The 12,160-nt window shown below is 36.0% G+C and overlaps 1 protein-coding gene across 1 annotated transcript; it reads left to right on the top strand.

Annotated features, from left to right (window-relative positions):
• The first annotated feature begins 907 nt into the window (after positions 1-907).
• Positions 908-7,673, top strand: LOC107772507 (uncharacterized). The gene is made up of 2 exons (XM_016592006.2): positions 908-3,337; positions 7,365-7,673. The coding sequence occupies exon 1, from the start codon at positions 1,151-1,153 to the stop codon at positions 3,254-3,256; it is 2,106 nt and encodes a 701-aa protein (XP_016447492.2). The 5' UTR covers positions 908-1,150; the 3' UTR covers positions 3,257-3,337; positions 7,365-7,673.
• The last annotated feature ends 4,487 nt before the right edge of the window (positions 7,674-12,160 follow it).

Raw genomic sequence — 12,160 nt, forward strand, 5'->3', positions numbered from 1 at the left:
ATCGAAATATATACTAAGTCACACAATACACATATAATTGATTATAGTATACTAGGTTACACAATACTTTTCTTTGCCATTCATGTCAAGGCTGGCAATGAAGCCCGTGTACTTTTATAGGAAAATAGAGGAACAAGGTAAATTGCATATTCTGACTCTTACTCTTTAGGTTGTGAAACAGTCTAACGCAATATTTCTTATAATTTTAGGGTGTTTCTTACGCGTGTATTTCTGTTGCATATGTTGGATTAGTCCTTGTTGTATTCTTTAAGTTCAACAATTGACTTTAAGCAAGTAACAAGACAATTTTAATGATCAAATTTATTCTTTATGTAACCATTTTTTCTCTTTATAGTTGATACTTGCTAGTTTTGGATAAAGATTTTGTTAATAGTCAGGTGAGCGTAGGATGTTTTTATTTTTGTATTTGTGAGTACTTTAATTAAGAATATTACAGTCTATGGCATTATGCACTAGTTAATATTCTAACCGAATAAACTGAAGTTACCGGCTCGAATAAATCAAAACTGAAAAGAGAGAAACCGAACGATACCGAATTTAATTAGATATGGTATTGGTATAGCATTTTAAATAAATATCAAAAAAATCAAATCGAAATATATAAATATCATATTGTACCGACCGACGAACAACCCTAACTGCGAGTTCAAAATCTGTCACAACAACAACAACATACCCTGTAATATCCTATACCGTGTGGTCTTGGGAGGGTAGTGCCACAATATTTAATTTATTGGATTTAAAATTATTATTTATAATATTAACCAAAATTATAGGGGTACCGATAAACCCATAATTTATGTACTATAAATTGCCAAAATATTATTCCAAAACAGAAGTATTTTTTCAGAATTTTAAAGAGTCAGGTGCTATCTATTATTCTAAAGAATAAAAATATATACAGTTACCAATATTTTCCCGCACTGAGCGTGACTCTGCTCTGCTTTGAAGTAGAACAGCTCTTCCATTAAAATTCACCTTTTTTCTTCACTTCATATTGTTAATTTTGTAATATTTTCAATTATATTCAAAAAATCAAGTGTTTCAATTACAAGATTCCAGCTTCTGGGGGTTGTAATCAGTAACCCTAACCCTAACCCTAACCCTAAGTCCGTTTTTGAAGATTGCCATGGACGAAAATGAAGCTGCCGAAGGCGACGGGTTTGGGGATCGGGTCGGGGCTCCGGTGGATCAGTTTCACAGGAATGAAGCTATCTCAGCTGTAGCGGATGATGGTTTTCTTGTTGAAGAAGAAGATGATGATTATGAGGATCTTTATAACGATGTTAATGTTGGTGAAAATTTTCTTCAGTCAGTTCGTAAGAATGAGGATTTAGGGTTTAAGAAGGAGACTGAGCTTGTTGCTCCAACACCGGAGAGTAGCCGTGCCGCTCTGCCAGTTGCAGTTGGAGAGGTGAAAGTTGAGAAAGAAGAGAATGTAGTGTCTAGGGTTTCAGATGGACCTGACGGGTTTAGGGATTTAGGGTTTAGGGGGAATGAGTTGGGAGGTAGAGATCCGGTAAAGGTCGAGTCTTGTGATCCGGTAAAGGTTGAGCCTTGTGATCCGTTGGGTAAGGTAGCTGATTTAGAGCAGAATGCGAGAGATAATGTTGTGAATCGAGGGGTTATTCAAAGGCCTAATGCTGCTGGTGCGGGTAGTTTAGGAAATGCTGGTAATGTTGGGAATTCAGGGAATGATAATTTGGTTAGGCACGGAATGGTGAATGGGAACTCAACGGGTAACAATGTTGGTGGAGGACCTAGTGGAGGAGGAGGCGGTGGTGGAGGGACGGTTCTATTTGTTGGTGATCTGCATTGGTGGACAACAGATGCTGAGCTGGAGGCAGAGTTAAGCAAGTATGGAACTGTGAAGGAGGTTAAATTTTTCGACGAAAAAGCTAGTGGGAAGTCGAAAGGTTATTGCCAGGCTGAGTTTCATGAGCCTGCAGCCGCCACAGCTTGTAAAGAAGGGATGAATGGACACGTTTTCAATGGACGGGCCTGTGTGGTCGCCTTTGCTTCGCCATTTACTGTGAAGAGAATGGGTGAGGCTCAGATGAACCGAAATCAGCAGACGGCTCAGGCTGCTCCTGTGAATTCACAGGCGAGGCGGGGGCCTGGCGATACAGCTGTTAAAACTGGTCTTAACAACAACAATGCTACAGGTGGTAATTTTCAAGGTGGTGGGGATAATAACAGGAATTTTGGGAGAGGAAATTGGGGCAGAGGAGGTCCGCAGGGAATGGGGAATAGGGGTCCTGTTGGTCCTATGAGAAATAGGCCTGGTGGTGGCGTTGTAGGAAGGGGGTTTATGGGAAATGGTGGAAGTGGATTTGGACAAGGTATGGGTACTGGACCTCCGCTGATGCATCCTCAAACAATGATGGGTCAAGGTTTTGATCCTGCTTTTGGAGGGCCTATGGGGAGAATGGGTGGTTATGGAGGATTTCCCGGTGCTCCAAATCCACCATTTTCGGGTATGTTGCCGTCATTTCCACCAGTTGGAGGAGGTGTTGGTATGCCTGGTGTAGCTCCTCATGTAAATCCTGCATTCTTTGGCAGAGGAATGTCAATGAATGGTATGGGAATGATGCCTCGTGCTGGTATGGAGGGGCCTAACATGGGTATGTGGTCTGAGCCTAACATGGGTGGTGGATGGGCGGGAGACGAGCATGGCTACAGAGCGGGAGAGTCAAGTTATGGGGAAGAAGCTGTATCTGATCATCAGTATAGAGAAGAAAGCCGTGATAGAGGGGCTTGGCCTAGTAACAAAGAAAAAGATAGAGGCTCAGAACGAGATTGGTCTGGTTCTTCAGATAGAAGACCTAGAGACGACAGAGAACCTTCTTATGATAGAGATAAGGCTAGAGATAAGAATACAGGGTATGAGCCTGATTGGCAAGAAGAGAGGCGACGCCAAGATGATAGAGACGTTGGACGAGAGAGGGTGAGAGAGAGGGATCGTGACCATAGTCGCAAACGCTCTAGAGATCGTGATCGTGACCTTGAGAAGGATCGAGGTAGTGATCGGGAGCGTGACGGTCATAGGGATGATAGAGATAGATATGCTGATAATCATAGGTACAAGGACCGCGAGCAAGAATATGATGATGAATGGGACAGGGGAAGATCATCAAGGACACACACCAAATCACGGTTATCGCATGAAGATGATTCACGGTCAAGGTCAAGGGATATAGATTATGAAAAGAGGCGTCGTCTGACTTCTGATTGATGCTTTTTTTAGGATAACTTTGGCTGTTTTTCTTTCAGTTTTCCTTTTGCAAGGAGCATCGTCACTAAGCATTAAGATGGCGTAAGTTCAAGATTTCACCCTTCCTTTTCGCTTTTGGTTGTTAGTTCTATGTGTGTTTACTATCTCTTCCCCTTTGGAGGAAGATATTCAGTGTAGAAAATCTGTCTTAGAACCATAACCATCTTGTTCTCTTTTCTGAATAGTATTAGGTGTCTGCAACTGCTAATTAGATGCCATATCTGTGAGCTTTAATTTGTTCTACCAAAATGATGTCGTTCACTAAAAAGTATAAAGCTATTCCCATAAGTGTGCTTGTAGTGGATAGTTACAGAATACAGTTATCTCATTTAGTTCAAAAGTTACCCATGGTAGTCAAGCCTTTCGCCCATTCATACTGATCATTAATAGGCAGCCTTATCCTTAAAACTTACCTCATAAATTAATGCATATGAAACAGAAACCTGTCTATAAGGATGATATTGCATAATATTGAATATACTCTACTTTCATAGGAAATTTATGTTACTTTCATTCTGAAAACAAGGCGGCAACTTATCATTTCCAAAAGTAAGTCAGCAGCTTTCTCCTTTCCTTGCACAATTCAGTTGCTATTGATGTTAGTGGAGCTGATCTATATGTGTAGTTAATCATTATAACAGCATCTTGGAATTATGAGTATTATGTGGCCTTTTGACAAGCATCCATCGAAATTTTGATGTGTTAAAATTGTCTATTTGTCAACCAATATAAAAATCTTTTTTCTTTTCAACATAGACACTTTTTTAGCTCCAACAAGAATCATGTGTTGCGGGTTAATTGTAGAACAAAAGACCCTTTAATGGATTTTTTTATACTGAACTCTAGATTAAAAAGTTACCACATTCACTAGAAGCTTCAAGTTAACATACATTGAGGATAAAATGAGAGAAGATCTCTTGAGATGGTTTAGTACAGTGTTTTTGAGAGCGAGAAGCGCAAAAAAGGGACAGGGGCTCGCCTCGCTTCAAAAGCGAAGCGCACGCTTTATTAAAGTGAAGCGCAATTCTTAAAAAACATAATGTAAACCTTGCAAATATAAATAATCAAAAAGTTCAATATTTAATCAAATAAACTGAAAATACATATAATATATATAATAATTAATTTTATAAACTGAAATACACATTAAAAAAATCAAATAAACTAAAATATAACATATATATATATATATATATATATAATAATTAATTTTCTAAAATGAAATACATATAAAATTAATCAAATAAACTGAAAATATAACATATATATAATAATTAATTTTATATACTGAAATATACATTAAAAAAATCAAATAAACTGAAAAATATAACATATATAAATAATAATTAATTTTATAAACTAAAATACATATTAAAATTAATAAATAAGAAGAATAAAAGAGGGACGCGAAGAAAACCAGCGCCTGCCCTAGCTGTGCAGACGCTGGACGAGAAAAAGTGAAAAAGAGAAGAGAAGAAGAAGAAGAAGGAAGAAAGAAGGAAAAAGAAAGAATAAAAGAGCAGAAGCTGGACGGGAACAAGAAGAAGAAAGAAAGAAGAAAGAAAAAAATGAGAAGAAGAAAGGAGAAGATAAATTACCTGGACTGGATGGAGGAAGTTGAAACCCTAGGTTTTGGCAGCAATGTTGATCGAAGAAGAGAGAAGAGAGAAATGGTCAATTTTGGTCTTAGGGGTCTGTTTTGTATAATAAGAAAACAGACCCAAACTTTTTTTTTATTTAAAAAAAAGCCCCTCTTAACAGAAGCGAGCGCTTCTGCGCTTCTGTCGCTTCTTCAACTGAAGCGTACACTTCACCTGATCGAGTCGCCTCAGGCTGGGAAAAGCGACCAGCCATCGCTTCGCGCTTAAAACCTTAGAGCGACGAAGCGATCGCTTTTTCAAACACTGGTTTGGTAATGTCTTGCATTGACCTCTACATGCACCGGATCATAGGTTTGAAGCTACAGTGAGTGAAGGTGTTAAAAAGGGAGGAGAGAGACCTAAAATCACGTGAAAGAAAGTTGTTGAAAGACGTACAATCTCTTGGAATTCATGTTGACTTAGCGAAAAATATGACACAATGAAAGTAAAGGATTTATATAGGTGAGATCGCGTAGTTGGGAATATGCTTTAGTCATGTTACTATGTTTACTTTAAGTATTATGCTTTCTAGGAGCCTTTTTGCCTTGTCAAAGATATATGTCAGTAGAAAATATAGAGAATTCCTAGTGCTTTTTATTTTTATTTTTTTGGTCAAAGTAAAAAATTTATATATATATATATTCAACGACTCTAAAGCATAAATTGAGCAGTAAATAGGAGAACGGGGTTATAATACTCAAAATGACCGGCCGGGTCATTACATAATTGCTATCATTAATTTCAACTTAGCACCTTCTAGGAATTTACGGGTATAATTTGAATCCTCTTCATTTAGCTGCAGTCAAGCCAACGTTGTAAAGGTATAATATTTTTTTCGTTAAAGAATATTAGTTTTGAATCATTAGATTATGTGAAAGGTTAGTTTTAATCCCACATCTCACAATGATTTCTATTTCAGTATCTCCTTCTCGGATTCTCCTCTTGGTCAATATTTTCTCCTTTCCGGATGACTTTGTAAGTTTTCCACATGATGTCTCATAATTTAGACATTTTTATAACACTATTTTAGATATTTGAATATCTGTTAGCCGAATTCTCGCACTGGTATCCATACCTGGATCTTAAAACTTAGATCATGAAGGATCCGACCTCTAGATCCGCACTCATATCAGGCACCCGCACCTGTGTCCGAGCAACTTAGGACTAGCAACAAAGAGAAACCCCAACACAACTCCCTTAGGCCTACTGTTGTTAACTACTGATATGAGCCATTTAGTTTTATCTTCCTATTTTCCAGCATCCCACTTGCCTACTCATGCCCAGCCAATTTAAAAGAGTGCCAGATACTCCTCGGGTAAGAACAGTCTGAAGAATAGATGAGTATGTGACTCCTCAGCATCATAAGCACACAACACACGTTCTTTAGCCATATGGACGCTACCCAATATATCCACAGTAGAAAGCCTTCCTTGAAGAGCCAGCCAAAGGATAAACTGCTGCATCCTTTAACCATTGTGAGATTCTTCCATGGCACTTTCTGATATAATGGAAGGAAAGATCCATAGGATTTTTTAACTCTGAAAACAGAGTTAGCTGTAAATGTATTCAATGTGAACAGAGTTAGATGTAAATGTATTCAATGTGTTCAATACTGAATTCCCAGTGCTTAGCCAATTTCTGGCATCCAGAATTTTCTTCACGACCCTGCTTGCCTGTTTAGGTATACACATAGACCATAGTATCCAAATTTTCCCCTTTATGTAGAAGTTATGGATCCACAACACCCAGAGCTTATCCTTTTTCTTTGCCCCAGCCCGTGGTAACTTACATAGGGCAACTTTGTTTCAAAATATTCAGACCTCCAGTACTTTTTATTTTTATTTTGCATAATATTGGGCTGAGAAGAGTACAAATGGAGAAACATGGCCACCGGGATTCATATAGCTGACCCCGATTTGTTTGGGACCGACGCATAGTTGAACTCTCGAAGGTTTAGACTGTTAGCCACTCCCTTGCGTGGAGGGAAAACCTTTATATTCTTCCCAGATTTCTTTCATACCTAATTTGATGGTTGCAAATACTTCTGTTAAAGGCAATAGCTGACCCCGACTTGTTTGGGACTGAGGCATAGTTGAACTCTCGAAGGTTTAGACTGTTAGCCACTCCCTTGTGTGGAGGGAATACCTTTATATTCTTCCCGGATTTCTTTCATACCTAATTTAATGGTTGCAAATACTTCTGTTAAAGGCAATCTTAACGAGTTATCAATTGGATGTGTATTAGTTGATAGAAAAAATAATTTGTAGCAATTCCAATTATAGCTGTTGTTATATTTGGATTTCCGTACAGTTTGCGTGCTAACATTACGCATCAGTTTAAATTGTTTCACATAAGCATGGATGTAGGCTTTCATTCCGTTATGTTGTATGGTTATAATTTTGGGTACTAACTGTAATCTTATCTTTCAGTTTCTTGTGATGATGGCAGCGGAGATATAAGCTGGGCTACTTCTGAAAGAAATATGGTGCATCTCTTCAAGACGAAACAACCTTGAATCTTTCGCTGAGAGAGCATTTTGTGGAAATATTGATCTGCTTGTGTAACTTTTATCTTAGTTTTTAACCTCTTTTATCTTATGCTTTAGTAAAATGTTAGACTTTATAATACCCCACCTCCGATGAGTATGACTTGAACATACTGAACTGTGTGATAGATTCTTGTTGAAACTTGCTATTTTGATGTAATGTTTTAGGATTTAATGCTCAGGTTTTTGCTCATCTGATACCTTCTAGTCTCTTAGTCGTCTGTATTATCCTTTTGTGTTCTTTAGACCCAGATTTTGTTGGGCACACAATGTTTAGCACTCAGTGTTCTTGTAACGTGTATAAAGAATTCTAATTATGAAATCATAATGCTGTCGTGTTAAGGGTGTGTTTGATATGAAGGAAAATATTTTTCGATTTTCCCACGTTTGGTTAGGCTTAAATGTTTCCTATCAAGACTAGGGAAAATATTTTTCAAAATTCTTTTTCAACCTTCCTCACCCTATTTCCCATCCCCACCAACCCACCTCCCACCCTAAATAAAAATATTATTAATAGTACTTTCTTTTCATGTTATAGATAGATTTTGTTTTTCATTTCAAAAAATGAGTATTTTCTATTCATGATATAAAAAAGTATTTTTTTTCATTTTAACAAAAAAAAGTACTTTATTTTCATGAAGTAGGAAAAGTATTTTCTTTCGTTTCAACAAAATGATATAGTAAAAAGTATTTTTTTTCATTTCAACAAAAAAAATATTATTTTTTTATAATGTAGAAAAAGTATTTTCTTTTATTTCAACAAAATGAGTACTTTATTTTCATGTTGCAGAAATAGTACTTTCTTTTTCAACCAAAAAAAGAGTATTTTCTTTTTAGTTATGGAGCATAAATTTCAACGTTTTTGCGTAAAAAAGTAGAGCACATTAGTTCCTTTGGGTTTGTGTGAATTTTTAGAAGAAAATTAAATTCTTGATGAAAATAGATTTGCTGAAAACGTTGGGTATTTTTTTTGGGGAGGGGGGGGGGAGGGGGGAGGAAACACAGGGACTTGGGGGAAGCGGGGTTAGAAGAGTAGCATAAAAAAATATTTTTTACTCTCTAACCAAACACTAGAAAATATTTTCCGGAAATAATTTTTCACTCACCAACCAAATAAGGGAAAATAAGTGATAAAACCACTCATTTTCCATAAAAATATTTTATAGGAAAACATTTTCGTTCGTACCAAACACACCCTAAGTGAACTGTAATTTCACTTCCATTCTTTAAGAGGCATATACTTTGTCCTAAAGGTGACAAACGGGTGGGCTAGGTCGGGCCGGGTTTAAAAAAAGGGGACCGGCCAGTTACCAATCCGAGTCGGGTTTCGGATTATACAAACCGGGCTTAATGGGTCCAGGCCCATCCGGTCAAAAATTGAACCGGAATGGTTCCGGGCCTAAGGGGTCGGGTCGGGCCGGGTTTTAGTTTTATTTTTTATTTATTTTTTGTATAACTAAAGTAGAAATATAAAACAAAAAAATAATCTTATAAAAAGAGTGTTTGAATAAAGGATGCAAAGACTTTAAAATTCTTATATTTGAATATTTCATTAAGAATTTAAGATAATAGAATACAATGAAGATGGAAAAAAATTGCACTTATAATTTGCAAGTTCAAACTTGCAAATTAAAGTTTATATTTAACAACAACTAAATTAATGAAAAAAGAGCAAATTCAAAGTTTAATTATTAAATATAAATTTAGAACTTCAAAGGTTTTGCATTGCCTTAGTAAGTTCTTCATAATCAATATGACCTTCTTGGCCATCTTCTAGAGTGTTAAATTCAAAGGTTTTTATAGTTTCATTTCAAATTTTCATTGCATAATAATACTTTAAATTAATCTGACAAACTAAAACATTAAGCATAATACGTCTAATAATTTTAAAATAACACAAATTGTCTCAAATCAACTTAAAATCTAAAATAGAAATTTCTGGAGGACGCTCAAGACAACTCTTCATATGCCTCCTTAAACAGCATGTGCCCTCCCACTTTCGACGAAGATTTAAGACTCAACCACAGTTCTTGCACTTTACTTTGTGAACATCTTCATTTTTTTCTACCACCTCGAAGCGTTCCCAAACATATGAGCGCACTCTAGAATCACGGACATGATTTAACTTGAATTGAGAATTTAAGTTTGAGAAATGAGAGATGAGTGAAGAAATGAAGAAGAGGAGGGTGTATTTATACTTTATAGTTTTTCAAATGGCTAAATTAGTAATTATTAAAAGTGTTATTTTTTGAAACAATTGTCCAAAAAAGGATTATTCTTGCAAAATATCCGTTGGACCACGGTCAAATTGGAAGTTAACCGTTACCAACGGTCAAATGATTATTTTTTTTAAAAAAAATCAAAAAATCATTGTTGAACTGGGCCGGTTAACCGGTTCAACAGTGATTTTTCTTAATCGGGTTTTACACAAATCACCCCCCTAACCCAGCCAACCCGGCCCCCTAACTACCGGTCCGGGTTACTACCGGTTCAGGCCGGTCCGAAAGCGGGTCAACCCGACCTGTTAAACAGATTTACTTTGTCCTTCCCAATTAAGCTTAATTCTATGTTCTTCTGCTCTTTCAGTTGACAAAAAATAATTATGCAGGCATGTTAGTGCATATGGTCAATGGTAGAGGGGCGCAATATATTTCTACGTCAAATTTAAGTGTTGTCTATGCCTTGATGGGTAAATTTACTTGGTACATGTGATGGTGAGAGGTAATAGGTATCCGGTGAAATAATCAAAGAACACTGATTTGCTTGTAAGCTACAAGTATAAAATAAAATAAAATTTTGCTTTTGAATTTCTCTGATTTTTGTCATGTTTAACAAAAAAACACAATGTTTTTTTTTAAAAATATTACTTCTTCGCATTTGTGTAAAACCTTTTAATTTAATTCTTTTTAGAGTTGACATAGTTTCAAGTTTCAATAAGTACTAATAAATTTATATGCTATTGCAATAATAGTTAGTTGTTCCATTTGGTTGTTTGTAATTCGTTCTTTTCCATTTATATATGAAATAGAAAATTGTCGCAAAATTTTCTTCTATTTCGCAATTTAGTTGATTAATTTCTCAGATCCTTAGTTGGATCACTTTTTGTTATTGCAATTTGTATTTCCAGTTTCACATGCGAAATTAATCAACTAAATTGCGAAATAGAAGAAAATTTTGCGATAATTTTCTGTTTCATATATAAATGGAAAAGAACGAATTACAAACAACCAAATGGAACAACTAATTACTGCTAATAAGCTCCATAGTCGACTGAGATCTGCAGAAATGAAAGGAGAAAAGAATCAGAGATTAAAGGAAAGAGAAGCAAGGATCGAGTGAGAAGGTGAGAGAAGAGAGAAGAATGACCTTGGATTCATTGCCTTCCAAATTCCGTTGAGGGTTAGTTATAACAACCTCAGCTGACGTGGCAAATTTCTAGCCCTCGCAGCTTATTTATTCAAAACTAATACTAGCCGTGAATTTGAATTTCTGTTATTCCTCTTCACTGATTCAGTTACTCTTGTTACTCCTTCGCCTAAGCTTCCTCCCATCGAGCCCAGTTGACAACACTAATCTTGTGATTACTATTGTTGGAATACATGAAATGATCTCGAGGGTCGAATATACAATACTGTTCGAATAAGAAATTAACACTACAAATAAATGGAAAGACTCCAAGGGACTGCGACGACCAAACAACTCTATCTTGAATCCTTGCGATCACAGTCTAACTTTGTCCGAGTCTGATATCTCCAACACATGGCTCTAAACAAAAAATGTGCAGAAGTGTAGTATCAATACACCACGGTCGGTACCTAGTAAGTATCAAGACTAACCTCATTGGAGTAGTGACGAGGTATAGTCAAGATACTCACTAGTCAAATAACCTGTACAATATAGCATACAAAAATAATAGAAAATAAATAGCAGTGATGGCAACAATAATCAACTTGTGACATAAACAGCAAGGCAAAAGGAGTACCATAAATATTGCTCAAATGAATAATAAACACAAGTACAACTAATTAATTCAAAATATACATCTTTTATCTATAAGTTTTTCAAATAAAAATCTTTCGAATATAATTTTTTCAAGTAAATATCTTTCGAATATAATTCTTTCAACTAAATATCTTTCGAAAATAATTCTTTCAAGTAAAAGTCACCATGTGACACCTTATTTAACTTTTTTAGTAATTTATTCAAGATATCACATCAAATGGCACGGTAACACCTTCGTGCATTTATTTCATTAAATTCATAACTTTCCCTGATGTGAGAAATATATCCAACATATCACATCAAATGGCACGACAATACCTTCGTGCACTTGTCTCATTCTCACCCAATATATATATATATGTAGACCAAATCAATTGGCACGGCAACACCCTTCGTGCATTTATCTTTTTCTTACCGTGCATACATATAACAATACCAACTAGGTGGGAGAATAGTCAATAACAATAAAAGAAATAAGGTGGGAGGCACACAGAAAGCCACAACGACTACAAGTCACATAGAAAACATATGTGCACAATAACATCTCAAGATAAAGGCATGAATGCATACACAAAGAAAAGATATCACAATATAATGTATGTCTCTTATCCTCGCCTGCACGGAAATACCCTTCGTGCCATGAACGTATGATAATATAAAAATAATGGCACGGCATCA

This window comes from Nicotiana tabacum, chromosome 12 (genome assembly GCF_000715075.1).
Source record: "Nicotiana tabacum cultivar K326 chromosome 12, ASM71507v2, whole genome shotgun sequence".
NCBI lineage: Eukaryota > Viridiplantae > Streptophyta > Magnoliopsida > Solanales > Solanaceae > Nicotiana > Nicotiana tabacum.

Bases quoted from the DNA above. Each gene is read 5' to 3' on its own strand.
- LOC107772507 (XM_016592006.2), top strand. From the start codon at position 1,151: ATGGACGAAAATGAAGCTGCCGAAGGCGACGGGTTTGGGGATCGGGTC.